Source organism: Lactuca serriola, chromosome 1 (genome assembly GCF_051521515.1).
Source record: "Lactuca serriola cultivar US96UC23 chromosome 1, Lser_US96UC23_V15, whole genome shotgun sequence".
In the NCBI taxonomy this organism is placed as follows: Eukaryota; Viridiplantae; Streptophyta; class Magnoliopsida; order Asterales; family Asteraceae; genus Lactuca; species Lactuca serriola.
Genome location: NC_136408.1, coordinates 155,646,895 through 155,670,576, shown reverse-complemented (window position 1 = coordinate 155,670,576; position 23,682 = coordinate 155,646,895). Strand labels below are relative to the sequence as shown.

General features: G+C 36.5%; 1 protein-coding gene across 3 annotated transcripts; it reads left to right on the top strand.

Annotated features, from left to right (window-relative positions):
* Positions 1-18,446: 18,446 nt before the first annotated feature.
* LOC145100096 (putative disease resistance RPP13-like protein 1) lies at positions 18,447-23,682 on the top strand. 3 transcript variants are annotated; one of them, XR_013704823.1, is made up of 3 exons: positions 18,447-22,298; positions 22,392-22,460; positions 23,436-23,682. XR_013704823.1 is itself a non-coding variant. In XM_079037494.1 (2 exons), exon 1 carries the CDS (start codon positions 18,562-18,564, stop codon positions 22,288-22,290), a length of 3,729 nt encoding a protein of 1,242 aa, XP_078893620.1. In that variant the 5' UTR covers positions 18,448-18,561; the 3' UTR covers positions 22,291-22,298; positions 23,436-23,682. The 3 variants fall into 3 exon arrangements, 1 of the variants encoding a protein (XP_078893620.1); XR_013704820.1 differs by having other exon boundaries at positions 18,447-22,460; XM_079037494.1 differs by lacking the exon at positions 22,392-22,460 and having other exon boundaries at positions 18,448-22,298.

Sequence of the window (23,682 nt, the reverse complement as noted above, 5' to 3'; positions counted from 1 at the left end):
AAATGGAAAAATGCTTAAGTGGCACGTGAAACTAGCTATGGTTAATATCGGTTAGAGGGACTAAGACCATCTCCAACCCATCTCTATGTTTTTCTCCAAAAATAGATTAAAAAATGAAGTAAATAGTGTTTCATGTCCAACTCTATTTCATTCTTTACCGTATTTTTTACTCCAAAAAAATATACTCCTAATATATTCCCCTTTGGTAACTTATAGATATTGTCAAGCATACCCCTTCTACTAATTAGATCTTAACAAATAATTATATATATATATATATATATATATATATATATATAGAGAATTTGAGTTAATTATTAATTTATTAACAATAATTATTAAATAAATAAAAATATATCTATAACACAATGATACATAAACATTATATGTACATCTTTTAGAAATATTACACATATATTTGAAAAAAACAATACTACATGTATTTGCGTTAGAATAAATTTCCCATATATGATCAACTAATTTATTTCGTAACCATAAAAACCAGAACTGGCCCTGGACCGAACTGGAAATACATATAACTGGGGTGGTTCCCGGTTTCAATGTTTTTCAATTTGTAGTTTCCTAATAAGAGTCAGAGTGGACCCGAAAAACGTCACTAAAACTAGACAGTACCGGATGGTATATATGAAAAAGACTTTCTTTATTGGCATGAACTATATATGAAAACGTTGTATATATGAAAAATTCTTATTCAATTATAACCTTTTTATAAAATATTTTACCGTGTTTCAAAATTATAGTATGTATTTTAATTTTAAATATGAATTCAATACATAAATATTAAAGTTTATATTTATGATTAATTAATATATTTTAATATATAACAAGATATTAAATATATTATATATTACATCTAAATTATAACTATTAATCTAAATTATAACTATTAGATAAAAATGAAGTATAAATACATAAAATAAAAAAGAAAAAAACTAAAATCAACAATTGAAACTTCACATCCATTTTAGAGAAATGAATAATGTTCCTCGATCTATATTTTGGGAAAAACTATTTACATCTCCAAAAATGGAGATGAAAATGATATAGGATTGGAGGAGAATGAGGAAAACTATTAACAATGTTCGTTCATATTTGAGGGAAAACTATGAATTGGAGAGAAACTATTCATATCTTCAAAAATGGAGATGAAAATGAGATAAAATTAGAAAAGAATGGGGTAAGAAATAAAGAAAAAAAGGATTTGCGAGTCGGTTGAAGATGCTCTAAAAAGATATGTCACTTCAAAGTTTATTTCTTCATTTAACACGAAAAGTAATTAACGAATTCATTTGGCAAATTCGATATACATTGTTATGGGCAATGTTGCGTCGTTTCTCCTATTTATTTTATACAAGGTATAATATTAAAATAAATTATTATTATTATTATTATTATTATTATTATTATTATTAGTTTTGAAACCCTATGTTCTTTTTTCATTATATTAAAATATCCATAATATATTAAAAATATTCAATTTTTATTATGTATTTATAATGATTTACAAGAAAGGGTATAAAGTGTTTATTTCATATACCGAAGAAGGACTAATATGAAACTACAAATGATATTTATGTGTTTTTAATTCTATTGTCTCTAGTTGATCCTTACCAATTTCTATAACACTTAATTCTTCTTTATGTACTTCTTGTTTGTTAGGAAAGTCTCCTAAGCTTTAATTAAACAACTTTACTTTTCGTAGCAATAAAATTTTGGATTTGGTATATTGTGATGTTTGGGGACCCTATCCCACTGTTTCTCTTAATGGTTATAGACTTTTCCTCTTATGGGTTGATCATCACTCTCTTTACATGTGGTTTTACCCTCTTGCGCATAAGTTTGATGTTTATTCCATATTTACAAATTTTACTACCATGGTTGAAAGTCAATTCAACCAAACTGAAAAATATACAAATCGATTGGGGAGGATAATTTCGCTCTTTCACTCATTTCTTCACAAAGCATGGCATCATTCACTAACGCTCTTGTCCTCATACTAGTCAACAAAATGGGATCGTTGAGCGTCATCACCACCATATTGTGAAAACCCGTTATGATCTTCTTGCCCAATCCCATCTTCCATAATGTTTCTGGCAATTTGCCTTTGAAACTGCTGTTTATCTCATAAATCATTTACCATCCAGAAGTTCATTGAACAAATCTGCTTTTCAACAAGTCTACACCTGAAAACCTGAATATTTATTTCTTTGTGTTTTTGTTTGTGGATGTTTTACTCACCTTCATCACTAAAATCATTACAAGCTTGATTTTTTTATCTACACCATGTGTTTTCCTTGGTTATAATCGTATCCACCATGGCTATCGATGTTTTGATCCTAAAATTAAACGAATATACATAGCCCGACATGTCCGTTTAAGTAAATATGTTTTCCCATTTCATTGTCCTCCACCATAACTGCCCACCTTTTTTTTTCTAATCCTGATATTTTTGTATTTCCTACACCACCCCCAAACGTGGTTCCTGATCCCATCCCCACAAACCACCCTAACTCTCCTATTACCACACAACTATCCTCACCTCCGACCACTTCTCCCAACACTAACCAACGTTCACCTTCTATCCCACCTCCTCCGACTCCACCTCATCCTCCTCCTCAGTCCTAACCCCTTAATATTCGTCAAAACCCAAAACGTACCTGCACATTTGATCCTTCTGCTTACACTTCCACTCGTGCTAACACCTCTCAAATCGAACCCACTTTATTTATCGTTGCCAAAAACTCTCCCGAGTGGCGTCTTGCCATGAATGAGGAGTTTCAAGTGCTTCAAAGGAATGCAACATGGTCCTCAGTTCCTTATGTTAACAACATTAATCTCATTGACTATAAGTGGGTTTACAGTTTAACGAAGGATCCACAAGGCAATGTTACTAGCTACAAAGCACGTCTTGTCGCCAAAGAATTTAATCAACAACTAGGTGATGACTACCATGAAACAATCAGTACTTGATCAAGTCAACCACCATTCAGGTCATTTTGTCTCATGCTATAACCAACAATTCGACTTTACGAAAATTGGACGTTAAAAACACATTTTTACATGGTGAATTGCAAATGAAACAACCTCATGGATTTGTTAATCCAACTAATCCGGACCATGTTTTTCTTTTACACAAGTCTCCTTATGGGCCTAAGCAAGCCTCACGGGTGTGGTTTAATCGGTTGTCTACGTTCTATTTCAGCTTGGTTTTTTAGGATCCAAAACTGATCCTTCACTGTTTATTCTCAACTCTGGTGGCACTATTGATTATGTTCTTGTTCATGTGGATGATATTATCATCACTGGATACAACCATGCATTATGGACTGCATTATAAATTGTCTAAGCTCTACTTTTTCCATTAAAGATCTCAGTCATCTTCACTATTTCTCAGGAACCAAGGTTATTCATCATCACAAGAATCGTGTGTTATCTTAACGATAATATATCCTTAAGATCCTTCCGCAGTCAAGCCTCTCTGACTGCAAGCCGGTTTGTTCTCTCATGAGTTCTTCTTAGCTTTTGAGTATTCATTATAGCCACCCCTTTCAAATCCAGCCATATATCGTCAAAATGTTGGAGCATTCCACTCATGTTACTTTATCACGCACATATATTGTCTTTGCTGTCAACAGAGTATCAGTTCATGCACGCTCCAATAGAGAATCATAGGTCTGCTGTTAAACGCATCTTGTGTTATTTAAAAGGAACAATCGATCTCGGTCTCTTGATTCATCACCGGTCCGATTCTTCTCTTCTCTACATGCTTTCACAAATGCTTATTGGCAAGATTCTACCTCCTCACTAGTTCAGGCCTGTTCTGACTCTGACTGGGCTGGCTGTCCAGTCGACCGACGATCCAGGGGGATATGTCATCTACTTGGGATCAAATATTGTCTCATGAACTAACCATAAACAAAAAACAATTTTCAAGGTCCTTAACTAAATCTGAGTACAAAGCTTTTGCTGATACAATTGTAAAATTTATTTGATTGAAAGCTCTCTTGCATGAGTTTGAACCTTCCCATTTTCCAATTCAATATCCATGAAAATGATTATTTTGTTAAGAAATTCCATAATCACCCCTGGACTGCATCATCTATCACGAAAATATCACCTGTAACCATCATGCGCTATACATCCAACAACAATGGTGCCACGCAATCCTTTAATACCCTGATTTTAATAGCAAAAATAAATATTTTACTCAAATTTCATGTTAAAATTTACCATTTATGTGCAAAAATTAAGTTACCTGACTGTGTGACTATATGCACCAATAGCTCGCATTACATATAGATGATGGATTGTTTTTTCATAATATATCAATATTTGTTAGCAAATTCAAGTAAATAAGACTAACCTCCCTTCTACAAAGAAAAGATTATCATGTCCAATAATTTTGATAATAACAGCACCGGCCAACTAAATCACAACATTATCTTAGTTATATGAATGTTAATCGAGAAAAAAAAGTTGGAACAAACGAAATTCAAACAAAAATGAAAACCCAAATTACATCAAACCCAAACCCAAAATTGATTCTTCGTCTTCATTAAAACTGGAAATCGCACCAACACTTTCCACCACAAGGAAAGAATCTATGGACAAAGACCACAACCTCCTTTCACCGACGACCCTACCTCCATCCCCCTCTCCGTCCTTTCCAGCCACAAACAACAATTGAAGAATAGAAAATTTTATTAAGCTCCCGATATCATTATGGATTTCTGTGGTGATTTCATTGTTGGAAAGAGAAACCAAAGTAGAGGAGAAAAACATTGACCGAGATGTAAAGCTCTCTTTTATAATCATGCCAATTGAGAAACGTGGGGTGGAGTTTGAAGTGAGTTGAAGTTGGTTGAGAGGTTGAAGACGTGAACGTGGGGAGAAGAAGAAGGAAGCCTGCGGAGGAGCAGAAAAAGGCTGCAACCTCTAACCGTAAATGTTGAGTTATTCCGGTGGAGATTGAAAGATGTGAGAGTTTTAAGGGCTGAGATTGTTTCGACAATTTTTCATTCACCATCAATAATAATATAAAGAATATGGAAGAGGGAACTACTAAAACTAAGAATATGAGACCAATAAATTAAAAGTGATCTTTAAATGAGACATACTGGGAACTATTCTGAAGCTTATCGTCAAATTCTCCTTATTTTCTTCTGAAGCTTCACTGTAAGCAACGCTCAAGGAAGAAATTCGATCTATTTTCATTTTTTCCATGCTAGGGTTACATCCAATGTAAAATTGATTTGGGTTTTTTTTCGAGTTTTTCCTATTTTCGAATTCAAAATCATAACTTGAATTTAAAATCACAGATTCGTCTATGGTTCTGTACTCTGCTTTCCTCCACCCGTTCACCCTCAATGTCATTCATTGATATTTAGTTTTAATTTTAATGTTGAAGATTATGTCAATGGAAAACGAGAAAAGGTAATATTCTTTTCTTCGATTGTCTGTATATCTGTGACAATTCTATATTTTTCCAAAGCTTTGTAACACTAACAAGTCAAATACAACGAAACTATTTGGAATCAACGGAATTAACCTCAAAAATAAAGTATTCAAAAATCTAAATTTGGGATGCATCAAATGTTAGATATCGTGCCAAGATTTCTGAAAACATAAAGAATATTTCAAACCGGTTTATAATAAAGGAATTACGACCACTCGATTATTCACGACACACCGGTAAATAATTATTTAACGTAAAAAGTGAAATTCCAATAAAATGTATTTTAGCCTTAGGTATCTAATCAAAAGTCCAAGAGTTCGTTACGGAATTTAGAAGTTTGAAGCCAGAATTACGCCCAGCGTAATTCAAGCGTACGCCCAACGTACTCAGGTGTAGGGTCGAGTCCCATCGGCTTCAAGCTCTACGCCTAGCTAAACTCGAGTCGTAAGCCATGACGCAAAGTTACGCCCAGCGTAACCGAAGTACGCCCAACGTAACGCGTACGCCCAGCGTACTCCGGTGGTACGCCCAGCGTACTCACACCTTCAACCCTATAAATAGAGGGAATAAACTCCAGACTTTGGCACACTTCTCTCAAAGTCTCACTCACTTTCACACACTTTTAAGCACCAGAGGCCATCCCGATACCCTCGGTTCCGCACCCGAGCCCCCGACGAAGGTTCTACGCTACCGAGATCCCCGAGAAGCTCGAAGGCGCAACTTTTTGCAGTTGAAGTTCTGATCGACTCTAGTCTCACTCTCTTCAAACCGAACAGGTGAGTTCATACCCCTACTTTTCAAGTCTTTTCATGTTTTAGGGTGGGAATACAAGTACAATACAAGAAAACGTATCGTTTTATAAATATAAATACAACATCTATCTTGTTATTATTCGATACCAACATCTTACTTTACGTATAAAGTATAGTATTTCACCAAGTCATTTTCATGAAATGGAACATATTTTCTGAAAAACTATAATGGGTATAGTTTGCGAGTTATTCATACATTCTTATGTATACATCTTGAAAACGAAATACTTTCACCTAAAGTGAAATAAAGACTTTCTTATCGTAAATCTATTTATACTAAGTAATGTGAGATATTCAATCTTCAACGTACTCTTCAGTATGCATTTCAAGTCATGTGTTATAAGCCATAATCTCTTAGAAGTAGAGCGTGATACTTGTGTATAGATCTATACGGGATTGACAATCCCGCACCTAAACTGTTAGCTACAGTTAGACCGGCAGGTCTGGGTGACAAATGTCATAACATTACAACACCTGAAGAATGTTGTTGCATGCAGTCTGCGTCAATAGTATGGTTATAAGACTCACACGAAAGTATAAAAACATGCTTGATTTATGAGACTCATATATGCATTCATTATTTTCATTATTTTGAGTGCAATATTTATCTTTAACATTTGAGTACGAAAGATACTAACACCCTCAAACTATGGGAACTTTTCAAACTATATGTGGAAAATATTGAATTTTCTGGAAACTATGTTCATCTATTCCAAAAAGATATATTTTTTCAGTACAAAAACACTTATGAACTCACCAACTTTATTGTTGACACTTTTCGAAACCACTTGTATTTCTTAGGGAATCAGTAATAAAGGTAACTACCATCTTTTGAAGAAGGAACACTAAGGCGTTTATTATCAAACATTTTAAATCATCATATTGTAATATTCTTTTGGTAACATGTATAACGCAACAATGTACGTTTTTATTATATATATGATGGTTGTGTTACTTTCTTTAAAATATTCAATTGTTACGGTACTACGTGAAGTCAACCACCCCCGAACGTTTCCTCCATTCTGGTTTGGGGGTGTGACAGATTGGTATCAGAGCATTGTTTATAGTGAACTAAGTATATCAAACCACATACGATATACAAACTATAAATATAAGGGGGACCAAAAACTCTCTGACAAAACGTTTTCATAAGCAATATATTTTCTTTTAAAAATATACGTTTTTACACGCATGCATCGGTCTCGTATCATAAACAAAGTTTTCTAAAAAGTATTAAGACAAGTTGCGACACTATGATTGGGCCTCGAGGTGTGTAATCTAATCGAGAAAAAATATAGTCTGATCAACTATATTTATCCTGGATTTGACCAACGTACGTCGAAAAATGGTCGTAGTAAGCAACAAGTCAAAAACTTACCAAATAAAATTTCTGAACTTGCAAATCCGAAATACTATAGGAGTAATTTACAAAATATATAGGACGATAAAAATCATGCACGCCTCAAGATATGGTTAAACTTAGGATGTCGTCAAATAGAAATTTATGTTCTTATAAAATTCTTATATTTCTATCCTAGTACCGACAAAATGGCCGGATTCCATATACCAGGAGATCCCTACTACACAAACCAAGGTAACAGTGGATGGATAGAAGAAGATCCGGAAGAAGACCCCGAGGAAATCGAAGAGGAAGTCGAAGTGGAGTTCGAAGTGGACGAGGAAGTTGAAGTCAAAGAAGAGACTATAGAGGAGGAAGAGGAAGTTACTGATGGAACAGACTCCGAGCCAGAAATAATCAACCCTCCTGTTCCTCGTCCTCTCGAAGTTAGAGTGGGTTACCAACGACCCATTCCCATTTGGGGAAGCCATCTCTACCATTAGAGCCGTCAACTAGGTGTACGCCCTCCCTTCGGCATGTGTCGAGAGTTTTACAATGTCAGTGGAGGATGCTCAGCCGATCGAGCGCTTCCCGTCCTTGTGGGCACAATAGCCACCCAGAACAACCATTCAGACATGCAAGCGGCAAGAATTCGAGAGATCAATGCTACTACATAGGGTAACGCCGCAGACATCCGTCGTCTGGACGGACTACACGAAGATACCCAACCCCACACAGGGACGCTTCGAAACCAAATGGAGGCATCACTTGCAGAAATAAAAGAGATGAAAGAACAACAAGCGGTCCTTGAGAGGCGTTTAATGGGAGTCAAACAATCGGATGCAAAGTCCAGCTCCAAACGCACAACACGCCGCAAGTAGGACTTGTCCAATCCCAATAATTTTGATATAGAATAGGAACTCAGATAAAAGTTTTTCCTACCTTCTTGAACTTGTAATCGTAGACCTTTAGATAGGTCAAATTTTTTTCCTAAAACGTGAAGCATAATGTAACGCACCGTAGGTGTGACACATATATATATATATATATATATATATATATATATATATATATATATATATATATATATAAAGTATTTCTTTACATCCCTTTCCAAACTTATAGGATTATCTAAATTGATATGTCTACTTCGAAACCATTAACTAAAGGCGAAACAAATTACAAAATATAACTAACCCTCTAATGCACGATTGTCAAAACATTAGAAACTTATTATCTTCATTATTATCTCTACCAGAACATGCCTCCTCGCAGATCATCATGCAGAAACTCAGATCCAACACCACCTCCACCACCTCCTCCAATTATGGGTGCAGCTATGTTCCAAGCTTCTGTAACGACCGCTGTAACCGCAGCGATGGCACAAATGAGTAACAATGGGTCAGGAGGAGGAATGAACAGCTTTACAAATGGTCAAAACCAAGGCCGTTCCGGAGAATGTACTTACAAAGAGTTCACCAATGGTAAACCTATTCCCTTTAGTGGGACTGAGGGAGTACTGGCTCTATCCCAATGGATAGAGAAAACGGAAGTTGTGTTCGAAGTATGCGCGTGCACTGAAGAAATCAAAGTAAAAATTTCCACCTTTACTTTCTCCGAACGAGCCCTAACATGGTGGAACGGCCACATCAAGACACTAACCTTGGTGGTGGCAAACTCCATGGGTTGGGAAAATTTGAAACGAATGCTTCTACAAGAGTACTGCCCAAGAGGCGAGATTTAGAAGCTTGAACAGGAGCTGTGGGGCCTTACGATGGAAGGCTCGGACATTGCAGGCTATACAAATAGATTCAGCGACTTGATAATATTGTGCCCAGGAATGATGACTCTAGAAAGCCAAAAGGTGGAAAGGTATATCTGGGGACTATCACCCCAACTTCGAGGGAGTGTGTTAGCCTCCAAACCCACAACGTTCGACAACGCCAAGGAACCGGCGCAATCTCTCGTTGATCATGTAGTCTGCCAAAGTGTCACAACCGTCGTCACCGAACCAACCAAAGGAAGCAACAACAACGACAACAATGCCAACAACAACAACAAGAAGAAATTCTGGAATAAGAGAAAACGTCAAACTTTGCAAGAACCTTCAAAGAAACAGATGGTGGCGGTCCATGCCGCTACTACCCTCACTACAACTCCTGCTACCACGGCACCAACGAAACAATATGCTGGGAACCTGCCAAATTGCAACAAATGCAATTACCATCACTACGGTAATTGTCCTGAAATGCACTGTAAAAATTGTGACAGAAAAGGGCACACTGCCCGTTTCTGTAAGCCACCGGCGCAACCAATCACTCAGGTTCCTGGTGCTGGAGTAAGCCAGGCATGTTATGGGTGTGGAGAATCGGGGCATTTCAAGAGGGATTGCCTCAAGGAAAGGAATATTGGCGGTGTAGGAAGAGTGCTGGCAATAGGATAGAACGAAGCAATAGCTGACCCCACGGTGGTTACAGGTACGTTTCTCCTCGACAACATTTATGCATGCATACTCTTTGACTGCGGTGCGGAGAGAAGTTTTGTGAGTCATAAATTCAAACACCTACTTAATCAAAAACCCCAATCACTCGATAAAATATTCACTGTAGAAATGGCAAACGGTAAAAGGGAAAGCACAAACGATATGTACGTAGGGTGCACATTAAATTTAAACGAGAACTTGTTTCGAATCAATCTTATGCCCATTTCAATAAGAAGTTTTGATGTCATCATCGGTATGGACTCGTTAAGCCTTCACCATGCCGATATACTTTGTCACGAAAGGGTCATTCGCCTCAATCTGCCAAACGGCAAAACTCTTGTCATTTATGGTGACAAACCCAGTACAAAATTACAAATCATCTCCTGTGTCAAAGCACAAAAATATTTTCGCAAAGAATATCATGCCTTTCTAGCCCATATAGTAGACAAGAAACGTGAATCGAAGGACATTAAGGACATTCCGGAAGTCTACAACTTCCCAGACGTCTTCCCAGAAGATCTTCCAGGAATCCCACCAGAACGCCAAGTCGAGTTCAGGATCGACTTAATTCCCGGAGCTACCCCAGTAGCAAGATCACCGTATCGTCTAGCCCCAGTCGAGATGCAGGAACTGTCCAGTCAACTAAACGAGCTGCTGAGCAAAGGCTTCATCAGACCGAGCTTTTCACCATGGGGAGCACCGGTCCTATTCGTAAAGAAGAAAGACGGATCCTTTCGCATGTGCATCGATTACCGGGAACTGAACAAACTCACGATCAAGAACCGATATCCCCTGCCGCGCATAGACGATTTGTTTGATCAACTACAAGGAGCAAGCTACTTCTCAAAGATCGATCTAAGATCGGGTTATCACCAACTACAAGTATTGGAAGGAGACATCTCCAAAACGGCATTCCGAACACGCTATGGTCACTACGAGTTTGTAGTGACACCCTTTGGATTAACAAATGCACCAGCGGTGTTCATGGACTTGATGAACCGTGTATGCCGTCCCTTCCTAGATAATTTTGTGATCGTGTTCATAGATGATATACTCATCTATTCAAGAAGCAAGGAAGAACATATCCAACACCTCCGCCAAGTTTTGGAAACATTGAGGACAGAGAAACTATACGCAAAATTTTCAAAGTTGGAATTTTGGATTCGGGAAGTAGATTTCCTAGGCTACGTAGTAAGCAAAGAAGGAATAGACGTGGATCCTTCCAAGATCAAAGCAATAGAAAATTGGACAGCTCTAAGGACCCCAACGGAAATCCGAAAATTCTTGGGACTCGCTGGGTATTTCCGAAGGTTCATACAAAACTTCTCAAAGATTGCCAATCCGCTTACCATCCTAACTCAAAAGAGTGTAACCTTCGACTGGGGAGAAAAACAAGACGTCGCATTTCAAACACTAAAGCGAGCCTTATGTAGTGCGCCCATCTTAACCTTACTAGAAGGAACAGAAGACTTCGTGGTCTATTGTGATGCGTCAAACCAAGGACTTGGGTGTGTTCTGATGCAGCGAGGGAAAGTCAACGCCTATGCCTCAAGACAACTAAAGACGCACGAAGTAAACTACACGACGCATGATCTCGAGCTAGGAGTAGTCGTTTTCACTCTAAAGATATGGAGGCACTATCTCTACGGCACGAAATGTACAATCTTCACCGATCATAAAAGCCTCCAACATATCCTCAACCAGAAGGAACTCAACATGAGACAAAGACGATGGGTAGAACTACTAAACGATTACGAATGCGAGATTTGATATCATCCCGGAAAGGCTAACGTGGTGGCCGATGCTCTCAGCCGAAAGGAATACTCGGGCCGCCGAGTGAAGTCTCTAACTATGACAATCCATTCACACCTGTCTACGCAAATCAAGGGAGTCCAAATTGAATCCTTGAAATCCGAAAATGTGACAGGGGAAGCCTTAAGGGGAATGGATAAGAATCTTGATGTCAAGAATGATGGAGTTCGTTACTTCATGGATCGGATCTAGACACCGAATTTTGGCGGGTTCAGAGAAGTCGTCATGAATGAAGCCTATAAGACACAATACTCCATACATCCCAGTTCCAATAAGATGTATTTAGACCTCAAGAAACTGTATTGGTGGCTGAACATGAAAGCCGAAATTGCTACCTACGTGAGCAATTTTCTGACGTGCGCCAAAGTCAAGGTGGAATACCAAAAGCCCTCGGGATTGTTACAGCAACCAGAAATACCCGAATGGAAGTGGGAGCGGATAACCATGGATTTCATAACCAAATTACCCAAGACGACAAGCAGACTCGACACCATCTGGGTGATCGTCAACAGATTAACTAAATTCGTGCACTTCCTACCAATCAAAGAAACAGATAAGTTGGAGAAGCTAACTAGAACTTACCTCAGGGAGATTGTACGATTGCATGGTGTGACAATATCCATTATCTCTGACCGAGATAGTAGATTCACCTCAAGGTTCTGGCAGTCGCTGCAAAAATCTCTAGGAACGAGACTAGACATGAGTACTGCTTATCACCCACAAACTGATGGCCAGAGTGAGAGAACCATACAAACCCTAGAAGATATGCTAAGAGCTTGCGTAATTGATTTTGGCAAGGCATGGGACACCCATTTTCCCTTGGTCGAGTTTTCGTACAACAACAGCTACCACACTAGCATCAAAGCTGCCACGTTCGAAGCCCTCTACGGTCGTAAGTGCAGATCACCTCTGTGCTGGGCTGAAGTGGGTGACACACAGCTAGCAAGAGAACAAGCAACAGACAACACTCTTACTAGGCCAGAAATCATAAGGGAAACTACGGAGAAGATTGTTCAGATCCGGGAATGACTTAAAGCATCAAGAGATAGACAAAAGAGTTATGCGGATAAAAGACGGAAACCCTTGGAATTCCAGGTTGGAGACTGTGTCCTACTAAAAGTCTCACCCTGGAAAGGATTAATACGTTTTGGAAAACTTGGAAAACTGAACCCAAGATACATCGGACCATTCGAGATCCTTGCCAGGATTGGTCCGGTGGCTACAAGCTTCGATTACCTCAGGAACTCCACAACGTACACCCTACCTTTCACATATCCAACCTAAAAAGTGCTTGTCCGATGAGACCCTCATCGTCCCTGTGGACGAAATTGCAATAAATGAGAATCTCCAATTCGTAGAAGAACCAATAGAGATCATGGATCAGGAAATTAAAAGAACTAAACAAAGCCGCATACCTATTGTAAAGGTCCGCTGGAATGCCAAGCGAGGACCTGAGTACACCTGGGAACGCGAGGATCAGGTGAAACAAAAGTACCCGCATCTTTTTCCTAACTCGTAAACTCTGTCTTAGATTAAATTTTGGTACGAAATTCCCCTAACGGGGGGATGATGTGACAACCCTATATTTTTCCAACGCTTTGTAACACTCAAAAGTCAAATACAATGAAACTATTTGGAATCAACGGAATTAACCTCAAAAATAAAGTATTCAAAAATCCAAATATGGGATGCATCAAATGTTAGATATCGTGCCAAGATTTCTGACAACATAAAGAACATTCGAAACCGGTTTATAATAAAGGAGTTATGACCACTCGATTATTCACGACACACCGGTAAAGCATTATTTAATATAAAAAGAGAAACTCCAATAAAATGCATTTTAGCCTTAGGTATCTAAACAAAAGTTCTATAGTTCGTTAAACTATAAACATGAATAAAAAGATCGCCAAGATTGAACCTCGTATGAAGAAGTTACGAATTTTTAACGGACTTTAGCAGTCCCGGCCTATTAAAAACATTGTATTAAAAATAAAGTCAAAACTAGCCGACGGAGTCTAAATGAAAGTTGTAGAGCATAGTCTCACCTACGCATGGATATAAAGAACGCGAAAAACGGAGCCCCTACACGAAAGTTACGGAATTTAGAAGTTTGAAGCCAGAATTACGCCCAGCGTAATTCAAGCGTACGCCCAACGTACTCAGGTGTAGGGTCGAGTCCCATCGACTGCAGGCTCTACGCCTAGCTAGACTCGAGTCGTTAACCATGACGCAAAGTTACGCCCAACGTAACCGAAGTACGCCATGCGTAACGCGTACGCCCAGCGTACTCACACCTTCAACCCTATAAATAGAGGGCATAAACTCCGGACTTTGGCACACTTCTCTCAAACTCTCACTCACTTTCACACACTTTTAAGCACCAGAGGCCATCCCGACACCCTCGGTTCCGCACCCGAGCCCCCGACGAAGGTTCTACGCTACCGAGATCCCCGAGAAGCTCGAAGGCGCAACTTTTTGCAGTTGAAGTTCTGCTCGACTCTAGTCTCACTCTCTTCAAACGGAACAGGTGAGTTCATACCCCTACTTTTCAAGTCTTTTCATGTTTTAGTGGGGGAATACAAGTACAATACAAGAAAACGTATCGTTTTATAAATATAAATACAACATCTATCTTGTTATTATTCGATACCAACATCTTACTTTACATATAAAGTATAGTATTTCACCAAGTCATTTTCATCAAATGGAACATATTTTCTGAAAAACTATAATGGGTATAGTTTGCGAGTTATTCATACATTCTTACGTATACATCTTGAAAACGAAATACTTTCACCAAAAGTGAAATAAAGTCTTTCTTATCGTAAATCTATTTATAATAAGTAATGTGAGATATTCAATCTTCAACGTACTCTTCAGTATGCATTTCAAGTCCTGTGTTATAAGCCATAATCTCTTAGAAGGTGAGTGTGATACTTGTGTATAGATCTATACGAGATTGACAATCCCGCACCTAAACTGTTAGCTACAATTAGACCGGCAGGTCTGGGGTGACAAATATCATAACATTACAACACCTGAAGAATGTTGTTGCAGGCAGTCTGCGTCAATAGTATGGTTATAAGACTCACACAAAAGTATAAAAACAAGCTTCATTTACGAGACTCATATATGCATCCAGTATTTATATTATTTTGAGTACAATATTTATCTTTAACATTTGAGTACGAAAGATACTAACACCCTCAAACTATGGGAACTTTTCAAACTATATGTGGAAAATATTGGATTTTCTGGAAATTATGTTCATCTATTTTCTTCCAAAAAGATATACTTTTTCAATACAAAAACACTTATGAACTCACCAACTTTATTGTTGACATTTTTCGTAACCACTTGTATTTCTCAGGGAATCAGTAATACTGGTAACTACTAGCTTTTGAAGAAGGAACGCTAAGGCGTTTATTATTAAACATTTTAAATAATCATATTGTAATATTCTTTTGGTAACATGTATAACACAACAATGTACGTTTTTATTATATATATGATGGTTGTGTTACTTTTTTTTTTACAATATTCAATTGTTATGGTACTACATGAAGTCATCCACCCCTGAATGTTTCCGCCATTCTGGTTTGGGGGTGTGACAATATCCTCTGTCTTCGTGTGCTTATGATGACGTTCTTTTGGATGTTGAAAGGATTAAAATGAAGCAGAATTTTTAGCTCTCTCATACTTCTCACTTCCTCTTTCTCCATTTACGTGTGTTTTTTAATTTTTTTCAGAGATGATTCTGATGGTGTATAGTCTTTGACAGCTATCCATTTTTCTTTTTAGAGAAAAGAGAACAACAATTGGATGTTACTTTCTTAAACGAAAGGTATTCCATCTGTGAAAGACTTGGGTTTTTTTTTTCTACAAAGCATTGTAGTTCTCATTTTCATCATGGAGGTTTATCCAAATAGAAGTATATATAAGCAGTTAGACTCTGCTAACTTGGCTTATTTAGATTTCAGAAGTGTAAATTTTATTATTTGCATTTGAGATGTAAAACTTTTTATTTATCAATATGGATGTGTGTAGTTGGTCATGTTTGCAGGACGCTGAAGGGAAAGCAGTAGAAGCCTTCCATTTTTGAACCCTTTATAAAGATACCATACATATATATTTCCCAAGCTTAATCAGCTGCCAACTCATTTGAGTGGAACCCAATTATTTTTTTTCTTGAAACTATAGCCATTGTTACACAGTTTCCATATGATAAAAAAAGTGTGCTTTATCTAACTTATCATTTTTGTACTCAAATCTAAGTTAGATTAATTGCAGAATTGGATAGCTTACTCAAGGAGTTTGTGACATTTGTGTTTCTTGCCACAAGATGGAAGATTTTGCTTCAAAAGCTTTGTAAATCTTGTGAAATTGAAGTAGATTTTTATTAAAGAAATTCTCTGCAAATAGAAACCATGGTTAAAATGCAATAAATAGCAACAACCAACTTTTCTTTCTCTTTGATAACTAGAAAATATTTCCACTCGTGATGGACAATGCATGTTATCGCTTAATCTGTTAATCATTAATTCCTACTGTTAAAACTTCAAAGTGTCTTTATTGGATTACATGTATCCAGGATTAAAAATTTGTGGCAAAAAGACCCTTTAAACATTAGGTGAATTTTTTTCATTATTTGGGTGGTATTTGCGTTGTGTGTGAAAGCAATACAATAACTAAATTCATAGACCTCATTTCTTATAAATGGACCAACATTTAGGGATAGGGAGGAGCTAATTTTTTTGGATTTAATATTACTAATGCATATCATTAGTCTTGTTAGCAAAAATGATTTCCATGTCAATGGGATTATGATCAATTTGTGTATTTATTATTAATCACAATAAGGTTATAAATTAGTGTTAGTGTTATATAATAAAACTAAAAAGGGACTAATGTGAAACTAGAAATGATATTTATGGAAATTGGTCACCGATTCCAGTTTTTTGAAAAAGAAAAAGTTGGCATTATAGCAAAAAGCTATATTCATTCATTGTGGAAGAAAAAAAAGGACGGACATGATAACTGGACAAGGAAAAAATTATGTCTATGGACCCTACTATGATGAATGCCTTCTAAGTGAGTTCCAGCTCCACTAATTCACACCATACTCGGTCTACGTACCTTTTTCTTCTTATGTGCAAATTCTCATGTCTTCAAATCAAAGCTCTGAAGAGAAAAAAAAAAAAAAAAAAAAAAAAAAAAAAAAAAAAAAAAACGGAATCTTTCCTTTTAATATATAACAAGATATTAAATATATTATATATTACATCTAAATTATAATTATTAGATAAAAATGAAGTATAAATACATAAAATAAAAAAGGAAAAAAATAAAAATCGACAATTAAAACTTGACATCTATTTTAGAGAAATGAATAATGTTAATCTATATTTGGGGATAAACTATTTATATTTCCAAAAATAGAGATGAAATTGATATATTATTGGAGGAGAATGAGAAAAACTATGAATAGTGTTCCTCCATATTTAGGGGAAACTAATTATATCTTAAAAAATGGAGATGAAAATGAGGTAGAATTAGAAAAGAATGAAATAAGAAATAGAGAAAAAAAGGAATTTACGAGTGGATTGAAGATGCTCTAAAAAGATAGATTATTTCAAAGTTTATTCCCACGTCTAACACGAAAAATAATTAAGCAATTTATTTGGCAAATTTGATATATAGTTTGGGGCAATGTTGTGTCATTTCTCTTATTTATTTTATACAAGTTATAATATTAAAATAATATATATATATATATATATATATATATATATATATATATATATATATATATATATATATATATATTAAAGTTCTCTTCCCTTTTAGCTTTTGGGAAAAATGGTCCTTTTTTTATATTAGTTTTGTTATATTGTGCATATTTGTTTTATGGTCATTTTGACATTTTTAGTTGTTACAGTGAGAATTTTTACATTTATTCATAAAAAACACAAAAAACTGCCCGGGGTAAAATTCGGGTTTTTTATCATTACATTTTCTACGTCTGTCATATTCTTCTTTTGGTATATTTTTTCTATATTGGTTCTCATATTTATTTTTTTTATTTTTGTCTGCCCTCACCAAAGACAACTAAAACAGTCAAACGTCTATTAATCTATAAATAAAAACGACACTCAAATCAGACGCACACGACCCATGCGGAACATGGACAACTTATCTAGTTATTATTATTATTATTTGTTTTGAAACGCTATGTTCTTTTTTCATTATATTAAAATATCCCAAATATATTTAACATTGGTGTCATTTCATTTCGAGTGATTCTCTTTAGTAATATAATATATTAAAAATATTCAATTGTTATTATGTATTTATAAGGGACTAATATGAAACTATAAACGATATTTATGTAAATTGGTGGGCCGATTTCTTTGAAAAAGAAAGGATAGCAAACACGTCTCACTGTAGAAGAAAAAGAAGAAAGGTCGGACCCGATCAAGGATAACTATGGACCCTACTGTACTACAGTGGATGCTGAGTGACTTCCAGCACCAATATACTCAGTCTACGTACCTTTTTCTCTCATCTGCAAATTCTAATCTCTTGAAATCAAAGCCCTCAAGCAAAAGAACCGAATCTTTGCTTTCTCCGAATTCCAATGGCTGAAATCGTTGTTAGCGCCGTCATCACCGTGCTGTGTGAGAAGCTGATCTCTGGTGACTTGATTAAGCTTGCTCGATCCGAAGGAATCGATTCTCAGCTGAACAAATGGAAGAAAAACCTGCCCATGATCCAAGCCGTGCTCGCTGATGCAACCCAGAAGCAAATAAAAGAGAGAGCTGTTCAACTGTGGGTGAACGATCTCCATCATTTGGCTTACGACATTGACGATGTACTCGACGATTTGGCCACCGAAGCTCTGCGACGCAAGTTGAATCAAGAAACTCAAGCCAGCACCAGCACTAGTAAGGTATTGAAGCTCGTCCCAAAATGCTGTACTAATTTCAGTCCTCGCAACATTATGTATGGTCAGCAGATGAGTTCTAAGCTAGAAGAGATCACCATCAAATTGCGTGATCTTGTTGACCAGAAAAATGATTTGGGTTTGAATGTGAATGTTGAAAGGTCAAATATAACAGAGAGACGGTTGGAGCAAACTTCACTGGTCGATGAGTCCAAAATCATGGGTCGGGAAGGGGATAAAGAGAAATTGTTGGGAAAGTTGTTGGGAAATGAAGGATGTGACCAGAATGTTAGCGTAGTGTCCATAGTTGGAATGGGTGGAATAGGCAAAACTACTCTTGCCAAACTTCTATACAACGAGCAGAAAGTGAAAGATCACTTTGAATTCAGGGCATGGGTTTGTGTTTCTGAAGAGTGCGATGTTTTTAAGATTAGCAAGGCTATCTTTCAAGCAGTAACAGGTCAAAACAAAGATTTTGCTAATCTTGATCTGCTTCATGTGGCCCTCAAAGAAGAACTTTCAAAGAAAAGGTTCCTACTTGTTCTAGATGATGTCTGGAACGAAGACGACAGTAAGTGGGAACAAATACAAAGTCCTCTTCTTGTAGGGGCACCTGGAAGTAGAATTATTGTCACAACCCGGAGTACCCGAGTTGCATCAGTGATGGACTCGCAACAAACTTACCCTTTAGGAGTTTTGTCAAATGAAGATGCACTGTCGTTATTTGCTCAACACGCGTTAGGAGAAAAAAACTTTGACAAACATCCAACACTTAAGTTGTTTGGTGAAGGTATGGTTCAGAAATGTGGTAGATTGCCTTTGGCTTTGACAGCACTTGGGAGGGTCTTGAAGGGAAATCGAAATGGCGATAAATGGGAGGAGTTGTTGAAGAGTGACATATGGGATATTGATGATGGAAATAAGATTCTTCCGGCTCTAAAACTTAGCTACTATCATCTCCCTCCACATCTGAAGCAGTTGTTCGCATATTGCTCCTTAATTCCCAAGGACTATGTGTTTGAAAAAAATAAATTAGTCCTATTGTGGGTGGCAGAAGGATTTTTGTCCCAATCAAAAGGAAACGGGTCAATGGAGAATTTAGGTCATGAGTATTTTGAAGAGCTAAAGTCAAGGTCCTTTTTTCAACAATCAATGAATGACGAGTTAAGATATACAATGCATGACCTGATGAATGACTTGGCCACAAGTGTTGCAGGAGAGTTTTCCTTTAGATTGGATGGTGAGGTGGATGTATCTGACATGAATGAAACTTCTGATAAGTTTCGTCATCTTTCACTTGTAGGTCGAGGATCATATAGAAAGTTTATTGAATTACAAAGAGCTAAATACTTGCGAACTTTCTTAGTCATGTCACATGGTCGGGAGGAAACTTTGGACAAGGTTCTTGAACTACAATTCCTGAGGGTGCTAAGTGTCGTGGGCTTGAATCACATGTACCGAGGTGGTCGTATTATATTCACGAAGGTACCAGAATCCATTGGTAATCTCAAGCATCTACGGTACATTAATTTTTCTTACACCAGAATCACATGTTTGCCTGAAGAAGTGAGTGAGCTTTATAATCTACAGACCTTGTTGGTTCATGATTGTTATGTGTTGTTTACCTTGCCAAAAAATTTTGCAAAGTTAATAAACTTACGACATCTTGATATAAGTAATACTCCAAATTTGAACAAGATGCCCTTGGGGATTGGTGGGATGACAAGCCTACAAACTCTAACCAAGGTCATTATTGAAGAAGGTAATGGGTTCAAAATATCCGACCTTAAGGGCCTAACAGATCTTCAAGGCCAACTGTACATTAAGGGGTTAGAAAAAGTGATAAATCCAGTAGAAGCAAAGGATACCAAGTTACATCAAAAGAAAGGTCTTGATGTTTTGGAGCTGGAATGGAGTGATATGTTTGATGATTCTCGGAATGAGATGATTGAATATGAAGTACTTAAAGAACTAAGGCCTGATCCTAAGTTAAAAAAGCTCAAGATTTTCAATAACAGCGGAATGCGATTTCCTACTTGGGTTGGCGATCCCTCCTTTGATCAGTTAACAGAGCTTACATTAAGTGGTTGTAGAAGTACACATCTACCAACACTTGGATGTTTAGGGTCTCTTAGGAAGTTGGTTGTTGAAAGGATGAAGGAGGTGAAGAATGTAGGTTTTGAGTTCCTTGAACCTCCTAATTCTAATCTTGGCATTGCATTTCCATCCCTTGAATGTCTGAAATTTGATTATATGAAAGGTTGGCAGAGATGGTCAATTAATAGTGGCGACGGACATGGAGCTCCTAGATCATTTCCTTGTCTTCATGAGATCTGTATAGCCAATTGTCCAGAACTAGCTGAAGTTTCAATCGGATTGATACCTTCACTTCGAGTTTTATATATACAAGAATGTTCCAATGCAGTGTTAAGAAGCATGGTTGGTTTGTCCTCATCACTTGTTGAATTAAAAATGTTAAATGTCAAAGGACTTACTCAACTACATGGAGAAGATTTAATGCATCTTAGGGCACTTGAACATCTTAATATTGTAAATTGTGGTAAACTGAGATACTTGTGGGAACGAGAATCAGAGGCATGCAAGAGTCTTGTGAGTTTACAGAAGTTGGAAGTACAGAACTGTAAAAACTTGGTTTCAACAGCTGAGAAAGAGGCTAATATTGGGATCAGCATGGAATCACTTAAATCTGTGATATTTTATAACTGTGAGACATTGGAGAGTTACAATTGTCCAAATAGTGTTGAGAAATTGGTGATCAGGGATTGTGATTCAATGACATCTTTGACCTTCTCAGCAGTGCAGGAGCACCCATCCCCTCTCACTGAATTGATAGTCGGTGATTGTGATAACATACAATTACAACCCAAACCCATTCCAGCAAAAGACTTCAGCTTGTCTCGCCTGACATCTCTTCAGATCCGTTGGTGCAAGAATCTAAAGTCATTTCCTCATGAGCAATTTCAAAGTCTCACATCTTTGGAAGAAATGTGGCTAACTGATTGTCCAAGTATGGACTACTCCTTTCCTTGTGGTGTGTGGCCTCCTAATTTAAGCAAATTAGTGATTGGTGGCTTAAATAAGCCCATGTCAGAATGGGGACAGCAGAGTTTCCCAACCTCACTAGTTGAACTAATCTTATATGGCAAAAATTCAGGAGTGGTTTCATTTGCAGTGGCAGACGATGTGGGGAATACTACTACTACTCCATCATCATCATCAACTTTTCTTCTTCCACCATCTGTGGTTTCTCTTCAGCTCGTTGGTTTTACAGATATGGAATCATTTTCAGAGGTCTTACAACACCTCCCCAGCCTTAAAAGACTTGAAATTTATAAGTGCCCAAAGCTTGGAGATCTTAAGACCATTTACGACCCATCAAATGTGACAATACGTGTGTGGTAGTAGAAAAGGTTCGTCATCTCCTTTCCCATCATCTGTGTCTCTTACATAAGAGTCGTTATTCATTTCAATAATGTTATTATAATCATTGTTTCTTAACAAAGGTGAAAGAGGGTTCTACAGCTTGTATCCCAAAGTATTACGGCCTCCACAACTTTTTTTTTTTGATAAATGTAATATTCCTTATAAAGTAAGATTGCAATTTCTGTGTATATATATATATATATATATATATATATATATATATATATATATATATATATATATATATATATATATATATATATATATATATATATATATATATATATATATATATATATTTTTTTTTTTTTCAATAACTATCCCAAAGTATTAGGAACATTAATTTTGAGACTTGTTTGTTTTGGTTTGTTGATAATACTATTTTTATTTGTACAAAAATAAGAGAACTATAACTGCAGTCGTTGAATAGCTTTTCGGTTTTTGTAGAACATTTACCATTAACCTGCTATGTATATTTGTTGCAAATGTATTATTTTATCTTCATTGCACCACTTCTTTGTGTATTCCTTTTCGTTGTCATGTTGTAGTTTTCGTTAATCTTGGCTTCGAGTGAACTTGTGCATTGTAGAATAAATTACTAGAAAACATAACAAAACTGTTTACAATTTGGACTTTTTCCAGAAACTTTGACCTTTTATTTGGTCATTAATTCAGAAATTTTGACCTTTTATGTCAAACCTGTTGGCTTTAAGATGTTGATTTTGGTAATATTTTTGAAAATCAGGGCCATTTTAATCCCTTTGTAACCTTTGTTATATAACTTCAGATTTCTTTACAAATTTGTATCAGTTTCTAGGTTAGAAATAAATGCATTTGATATCAAAACTTTTTCTGTTTTGGTAAAAAAAAATGGTCAGACTCGGTATAGCATGAGTAATTGTCTTTTTGTGTGGCTATTTATAATTGATCAGTATGTTAAGGACGATGTAAGTCTACACGCTATAAACTTGTGCAAATATCATGACAACTTATTTGTTGTCATTAGTGATTGATTATAGAGATTGTTTATGAAATCATATTAGAATATTCCATATTATTATGTGATCTTGGCATGTTTCTATAAATTATGAGTTTATTCTTAGGAAGTTGCTCAATTTTTACAGGTCCACGTTGGACGATGTCATTGAGGCAAATCAGCTAAATATGCACGGGGATGGACGTTGAAAAAAGTTATAAGACAATCAAGGGTTTGAGTAAATACCAAATACAAATTCCATATTTGGGATGAATGGTGGATGAAGTGTTGTATAGCTTCACTGAATTGTACTTAGATGTAGTAATTATCAAACATAGTTTGTTTTGGGATTTTATTTAAAAACTAGTTTATAAAAAGATGCATAGTACAAGAAA

Excerpts from the sequence above, each read along its gene's own strand:
- LOC145100096 (XM_079037494.1), top strand. The coding sequence starts at position 18,562 with ATGGCTGAAATCGTTGTTAGCGCCGTCATCACCGTGCTGTGTGAGAAG.